At 37.3% G+C, this 8,449-nt stretch overlaps 1 protein-coding gene across 1 annotated transcript; it reads right to left on the bottom strand.

The window, feature by feature from the left end:
* Positions 1–6,813: 6,813 nt before the first annotated feature.
* On the bottom strand, positions 6,814–7,854 carry LOC119727865 (thyrotropin-releasing hormone receptor-like). Its single transcript, XM_038199940.1, has one exon. It carries the CDS (start codon positions 7,852–7,854, stop codon positions 6,814–6,816), a length of 1,041 nt encoding a protein of 346 aa, XP_038055868.1.
* Between the last annotated feature and the right edge of the window lie 595 nt (positions 7,855–8,449).

The following is an 8,449-nucleotide window of genomic DNA, read 5'->3' as shown; positions in this document are numbered from 1 at the left end:
TTCAATAATTGGGTAATTTGCTGTAGTATAAAATCTGATGAAATTCCCAAATTAATAAAAGAGAAAATGTGGGAGGGCTGTAACTTTGGCGGTGGGTGGGGGGGGGGGGAGGTTTGGGAGTGTCCTCCCCTATAGTCCTCTTGAAATGCCCCCTTTTACTTTACTTTTAAAGTTGCTTTTCTTGCATTACTTGGAAAGAAAATTCTTTATTTTGAAATACATGTACCCTTAACTATATTTTGAAATACCCTTTAACTTTGTTTTTAGTGCAGATGTTTACCAAGGGTCGGTCAGCTGTATTATAAGTATTTCAAGAGGGTCTATTTTTATAGAGAGCAGCAGACTCAAAATGCACTGTCAATGCAAGGTATTTGTCTCTTACTTAGATGCCTACATCTGCCATTATCTCTAGAGGTATTTGAAGAAGAAGGTCTATTTTTGTAGAGAGCAGCAGAATTCGAGTGCACTATCAATGCAGGGTACAAAAACTGTACTTCTCTTTTTCTCTCTGATGCGTACCAGTGCTATTTCAATTCTGAAGATGAATTGATTGTCTCTCAAATATTACTTCTACGGTGCAAGTATTTACAGCAGTTTTTCCTGATTATTGTTAAATTTAGATCTTTTAAACCAGATGTATTTTGTCTTCTAATTACTTTGTTTTCCTTTTTTTTTTTGAATTTATGGATTAGTTTACTTTTTATTTGCCTCCCTGTAGGTGTTTGTCCTGTGGGTGTTGGTGTTTGTGTATCCTGTGGGCTTATATTATTCAAGTTAATTGTACATATGTAAAACAGAAACCAATGTCAAGTCTTCCTGAAAGGTATACAACATTTGCTTTTGCTGTAATTTTCAGAAATGGATGGATTTGGGGGTTAGTATTTTATAGCAAATATTGTTACACTGACCTTTTTAAAGTTTGTGTTCATACATGCTGGAAAAACCAAGAAGAAAAAAAGATTTTCTTGTTGTCTGGTTCCCTGACATGTACTTCAGACAAAAATTAGCAATTTATAGACGCCGGGGAATTGTCAGGTTAGAGAACCCGTTTACGGATGTGTAACCGTTCGCAAACAAATGTGGACTAACTAAATTATTTGGTAAATTTGGGGAAAGTCAGTTTTTTGCAACCATGGTCGGCCGACAATCGTTGAAAATTGATTCAAACATGTCGACTTTTCTTGAAAATGACAGCACAGCAGGTGCCATGATTTCACAGGATGCTTGAGACTATTATTTACTTACAGTCAAGTAAGGTATTTCATAATAATTTGGTAGTTCTGTTTATTGATGTTTGCAAATGTTGTATAACTTTAATACTGTGTTATTTGTATTAAGTATTTATGTATACCCAGAGCAACCAACAACTGATTTGAAATGTATTTCCATGTTGTGTTATCATTCAATAATTCTTATGAACTACACTCGCATGATATCAATATGTATGGCATACTAAAAATTACTTCCGATTGATGAGACATTTAAAAAAAACCCACTAATTTCCCAACGTTAAGTGACAATGAAGGACTAAGTTTGAGGAAAAAGTGATAAAGTTTGCTGTCTAGTAACACTAAAACAAAAATACATACTTAATTTGCATTTTTGAATTGTACACAGTTCACTTTTTGCATGTCCTGTGTGTGAATCTTCTATGTACATGTATTTATGCATAAGTATTCGTTCTCTGTACAATATGGAAAAAACACCATATTTTGGTTTTCGAGTTTTCTTCAGCATGCTACTATCGTTAACATACAATCCACAAGTTGCAATACGATGGCCATGCAATATACAACTATCTCGCCACAAACAAAAAAATAGGAAGAACTATTTTATGTTTAACCTAACAGAGTTATATTTTTAAGAAATATAAAAATATTGGGTTGACATTAACAATCCACTTTTAAACTCAAGAAATGTGTTCATCTCTCTATCAATGCAATTTATCAAACAGTTTATGATGTGGAAACTGTAATGTAAAGCCTGTACAGCCATATGTTCTTATATAAATTGAGATTATGAAAAAACAGGGTGAAAGTTGTAATGTTAGTTTTGTAAATATATTACTAGGATCTAATTGTCTCAGTAGAGAAGACACATTCAATGGTTTTGGCTCATGGTTATCAAAATACTTGTCTTAAGAGTATTTTAATTCCATATGTAACTTTAAGGTCCAATTTCAATTTCCATCTGTACATATTTCCCTTACAGTAAAGATGAAATGTTGATATATATATTTAAACGCGTACATGCATATTAAGCGAGATGTATTACCTGTGGGTTTTCCTTTTTTGAGGTATTTCATTTTGTTTTTAGTTGTTGTAGGTCGTTCATTTACATTGGAAAAGTATTTTCTGTGATTGAGGAACTGAGAAGACTATTTCAAGCCGAAATCTGTAGATACCCATGTTGAAAAAAAAATGCAATAAACTTGTTTCAAAACACGGTGACAACAATTGTGAATATGTTACAAATAGATGCTCTGTTGTTTATGCTCCGCCCCCCCCCCCCCTCAAAAAAGAAAATAAATAAATAAATAAATAAAAATTTAAACACACAAACAAATCCCCCCCCCCCCAAAAAAACAAAAAAACAAATTGCGGTACCATCCCCATCATCATCTTCTTATACTGTGCAGAAACCTCCGGAATAAACTGTTCTTCGTTTTCATCTTAGACTATTTCTTTTCCGCGCATTATTTCCATTCAGTCATCTTTGGGGATTGTTTTTTTTTTTCTTCTTTTTTTAAAGACTCTTTTGGGTTGTTCGTGGCAATTGTTTATCGCAGATGTAGTCCTGAAATATATTCCTTCCAACCAATGGAAAGCCACCATATCCGCGTTTCCTAAGCTGAGCAATGCGGTGTATTGTTCCAACACCTGTCACGACGTCATTTGCATAGCGTTCTAAAAATAGAACACAACCGCCAGTTTGTTTTCGTACGTTGTGATTGCGACATGTTCGCACGTGTGCAGTAATGGCGGACGGACTTGTCAAAACTGACAAGTTGCAACTTCAAAAACCGTGTTTTGTGCGGTTATTCTTGGACGAGAGGAGGACATTTTGGCTGAAGCTCGTCGGGTTTGCAAGATAGAAAACCTTGGAGGATCTAAAATGTCGAAGAATTGTGAATTGTGGTGTCGAAAGATGGAAAACTGTAGACTCGACTGTCGTCTGCTCACGAATAGTTACAGTTTGTAGTCTAGTTCTCAATGGGAATTTAAGACGTACAATGCTATGGAGTTATCGGACTGTTGGAGTCTGAACTTGGATATATATGTTTGTGAAAGTATCTTCGGGCCCATTTGCAGCAAGACAATTGGAGAAAGACACGGAATATGACACGCAGGATGGAAAAAGCACAAGGTAAGAACTGCCACACTTCGCTACTTTGGGGCAGAGTTTTATTTTCGAATGCTGTACATGCGGTGTCAGCTAGAGAAAGTTTGTCCAGAATTGGTTGCCTATAGGCTTAAATACGAGAAGCTGCTGAAACCCGTGCGCATATTTGAAAAATAAATATATGAATGTAATTAAACAAATAAATTAGTTTAAAAAAAGGAAACTGATATGATAAGTTCAAGTTTTCTTTAAATTATTCACCAAACAATGACGAGAATGGTGCATCATGATATGTACTAACTGCGCTATGCTGCCCTATACGTTAATGTCTCACAGTCTAAGGATGCTAGGCACTAGCAGAAGTGAACAATAAAATTATGTCCTTAATATATACATACATTTTAAAAAGCATGTCTATGGCGTTTGGCTAAAGATATCATTATTTCATTTCAATACGTGGCTTGTTTATCACATAATTGAGGGCGAGGCATTGGCTGAAGGTCAAGTAACGTCGCTCCGTGGTTTTTGTTTTTTTCACAATATTTAAATGGGAATCAAATATTTACTTTTACACTGAATAAACAAATTACAAATCGACACCTTAATTCGGCTATCTGTATTTCTAGGCCCTGAAAGTTCATAGTGATATCATTGATTTAATAATAATAGTGAAGTTCTGATATAAATACTAGCGAACAGAAAAGGGCGCCCTCAACCTCAAACTAGTGACTTTTATTTTCATCGCGAGGAGCAGGTGCGTGGGACTTGGAACAAATATTTATCTCATATTGTAATTGATTTGGCCCTGGACGTTACATGTTCCCCATTCTCATTGTATGAATGAGTTTCAATTAGGTCATGCATCGAAGATGGCATTATTGTTACAACAACCCATTGATCATTGTATTGCTTTGGTGGGTTTTTTTTTTAATGGATATAGGGCCTATTCGCGTTTGGAAATATACATAAATGCCTCCCAAACACATTTTTTTCACAGTAACAGTGACATTAAATAAAATGTCCTTTTTTCCTGAACAGTTAAGATTTTGCAAATGTAACTGTTCTGTAGTGTAGAATAATAAAACGCCGATGGTTTTAATGGGAATATACAACATTTGCAAACATAAAAAAAAAAAAAAAACTACTAAATTATTACGAAATACCTTACTGGACTGTTAGTGAATGACATCCTGTAAAATCATGACACCTGGAGTGCTGTCATTTTCAAGAAAAAGTGAGTTTTTTTCAGTTGTATCAATTTGGGAGATTGGAGATGGTCGGCCGACCAGCGTTAGAAAACAAACTTGATTTTTTTTTAAATACTGCTCCCAATTTATCATGTTTAGTTAGTCCGCATTTTCTTTGCAATCGATTACACACCTATGAACGGGTACAAGCCTGCTAGATTGGTTCCCGACCTTACAATTTCCCGACGTCTATAAATTGCTTCGTTTCATCTTAAGTGGGGTCAGTGAACCAGACTACAAGAACACGATTGTTTTTCTTGGTTTTTCCAGCATCTACGAACCCAAAATGTCAAACAAATCAGCGTAACAATATTTACTAAAAAAATCCCAAGCCCCAAATCCATTCATTTCTGAAAATTGCAGCAAAGCAAATGCTGTATATTCCCTTTAAAGGGAAGATACAACATTTGCAAACATCAAAAATCGAAATGATCCAATTATCACGAAATACCTTACTGGATTATTAGGGACTGACAGTCTAAAGCCTCCTGTAAAATTGTGGCTCCTGGTGTGCTGACAGTTTCAAGAAAAATTGTATTTTTCCAACGCTGGTCGGCCGGCCAGCGCTGGAGAAAACTGGCTATTTTAAAAAACTACTCCATATTCCTTATATTTGGTTATTCCACATTTTCTTAGCAATTGATTACACACCTGTGAACAGGTACAAGCCAGCTAAATTGATAATCTGGCAATACAATTCCCCAAAGTCTATAAATTGCTCCATTTCATCTTAAGTGGGGTCAGGGAACCAGACTACAAGAATATAATTGGTTTTCTTGGTTTTTCCAGCATCTACAAGCCAAAAACGTGAAACAAGTCAGTTTAACAATATTTGCTAAAACATATAAATCCTTCAAATGCACTTATTTCTGAAAATTGCAGCAAAAGCCAATGTAAAATAAAAACCCGACATTTCATTACTAGGTTTTATTTCTTAATTGAAGCGCCAAGCTATGTAAATAGGGGCCCATGCTCAAAATGTCAGTGTATTTACATTATATAAGAGGAACTTAATTTTCTACCAAAGGGCAGTTCCGCAGAGTTAGATGTACATCAGTACTGTGCATAAATATAATTATAATGGAGTTTAGTTCTGACAAAACGTAGCAGTTGGTTACTATACAATGATTTAAAATAAAAATTATTCATCCAATTTCTTTTGTTGTTGTTGTACAAATTGGCTCCAAACACCATGATGTCGGACAAATTAAAAAAAAATATTTTGTTTGTGGACCCATTAACAAATTCTGCAGACTTATATTCGATCATGTTGTAAGTTAGTTTACTTCTGCTTTTTTTTCTAATTCTTAAAATAAAATACAATCACTTCAATCCTAAAACATTAGGCGTACGCGATAAACCAAATACATCCAGTGGCGGAAATCCGTGTCGGCGAATGGGGGATGGGAGATGACCATTTTCTAATGGTCATCCAATTTTCCAATTTCTAAAATTGGAAATTCGGAGGGGGGGGGGGACCAAATGACACTACACGGACGCTGTTTATGATACAAATTATATAATATATTTTGCAAATTTGCGCGCTAAATTTGTCTCTTTACCTTACATCATGAAGGTGCATTTAAAGTTGTTGCATGTTGTTTTCCGTTTTGAGAACATTTTTTTTGTTTCTCACCACATTTTTTTTTGGGGGGGGGGGTTCATTCCGACTGCCATCTCCTGGTCAAAAAGTGTTGGGGATATATCCTCCCCAGGCGGGATTGCAAAGTTACAATAATCATAATACAAAAATAATGAGCTGAAATAAACTGCACATGACGTGCGAAATTATTACAACTCCTAAAACGTTCGAATACCACGTTCAGCGTGGCGATTAACGTTTATCCTAATTAAAACTTCTGTTAATGCTGTATACAGCACAATTTTGGAACCACTTAATAGAACAAAGTAACTTCTGCAGTAATTTTGGTTCCAAAACTGTTTAACTGTTACATATTTGTACCATATTTATACAAATTATTATTTGTAAATTCTATAATTAGTGTTGTTTGTCTTGCTTTAGCTTGTCTTGTTGGGCACATCCACCACAAGCTTCGACTTTTTGGGATGATGCCTCCACAGAGTGGAAATAATGTTTATTGAATTGAAGAAAAAAAAATCTCAATACACACCTCCGTCGAGCATCCCACCAAACGTTTCTCTAGGGTAAAACGTCTACAATTTTACAAAGGATGAAAGAGGTTAAATTAGCTCTTCAGGCATCTTATTGAGAGGCATCGCTTCTACAGTACCCAAAACACTGCGAGCATGTTTTTAAGAAGGCTTTTCTGTACCTAGGATGGACTGTATAAAAGATCAGAGGATTCACGGCAGAATTTAGGTAGGTCAAAGCCCGAAACAAGTAGGTGACATCGATAAAAGTTTGAGTGCGACCTGTTACGAACGTCGAGACTAATGAGAGACATTCGAATGGAGACACAAGTAAGAACCAGGCTAGGTAGTTGATGACCAACATGTGGGCTACCTGATTGCGAGCTCGAACAGGAAATCGAATCGGTTGATCGGATGCCGCAACTCGCCTCCTCCTATACAGGATCTTCATGATGCGAGCGTAGAGGACGGTATTCACTACCAATCCGACAAAGAAGGGGGTGGTCTGAATGGCGTTGCTTGCATTTTCCACCGAGTCGGAGACGCCTACGCAGTTGCCTACAACGTTTGGTAGATGTTGATACTCTCTGGAGGTCGGCCAGATAACACAGAACTGCTTAAAGACGCAATGGGAAGGGATTCTCAGGACAGATACGAATGTAGCGATGGCCCAGCAAGCTGCAGTCAATTTGATGGTAAGTGATCGGGTTGTGATCGAGCGGTGCTTGATCGGCTTGCAGATAGCCAAGTACATCTCTAGTGTCACCAGAGTCAGGAATGCGAGAGAGCCGTATTTTGACATGGCTTTGAGGAAAGGGAGCAGTATGCAGCCGGGTACCAAGCCTTCCGCTCTCTGGTCGAAGGTGACAGGGGATGAGATGTACCTCCAAACTCGTTCCCCGATGGAGACGACCAGATTCACGATATCCGTGAGTGCAAGTTGAAGCAGGAGGTAATTGGTGACGGTCCGCATGTGTTTCACACGATGCACAACCAGCAAGAAAGACAGGTTGCTGATCAAGCCAAACACTAGAATGCAGGGCATTATACCAATCACTATCGCGGCAACAAAATCCGTGTACATATATATCGCCACGTCTTTCTGCGTGAAGTTATAAACCTGTGTAGCGTTGCAGATGGAGTCCAGATCCATGTTGGCTCTTCGGTGGCTATTGCTGAAGTAATACCCTGTTCCACTTTCACCGCCTTCATATGGTGTGGTCAAAACAAACTCTGGCGGCGCTGGGATATTTCTGAGCAACGCAAACGTGAACGATTTCCAAGCAAACAACACGCTTCTGGTTCTCCTTGCATACAGAGGAAAATGTACTTATACCTCTTGACTTTTCTTCCGTTAGGCCCCACTTAAGAGAGGAAAAAACAGAGTGGATTGGGAGTCTCTATATATACAGTTCTCAACCCATGATTGATATCATGTCAACCTCGATATCGATTCCCGTTTCTAATCCAGCTGGCCTGTTTTCACTGCCATGGTTTCAAGAGTTTGATAAATGAGAGACTGTACTTGTTTCCTGTTTTATTAGTTATCCTAAGCACGGTTAGGGTTGGCAAATCGGGGCCACATTGGAATCCGGTATTTTAGACGTCATTCCTTAAAGTGGAATTTAATGGAAAGGGCGTTGTAGGTTTATTTTGCGTGATACTTTGCGGTGATTCCATTGGAAGCAAAATAAGGACAAATCCATCATATCCAGACATTTTAGTGTGTAATCTTCAACGCAACATTT

The sequence above is a fragment of the Patiria miniata genome, unplaced genomic scaffold (assembly GCF_015706575.1).
Source record: "Patiria miniata isolate m_02_andy unplaced genomic scaffold, ASM1570657v1 HiC_scaffold_20, whole genome shotgun sequence".
In the NCBI taxonomy this organism is placed as follows: domain Eukaryota; kingdom Metazoa; phylum Echinodermata; class Asteroidea; order Valvatida; family Asterinidae; genus Patiria; species Patiria miniata.
The sequence above is the reverse complement of the archived record's forward strand: the minus strand, read 5'-3'. Positions and strand labels throughout refer to the sequence as shown.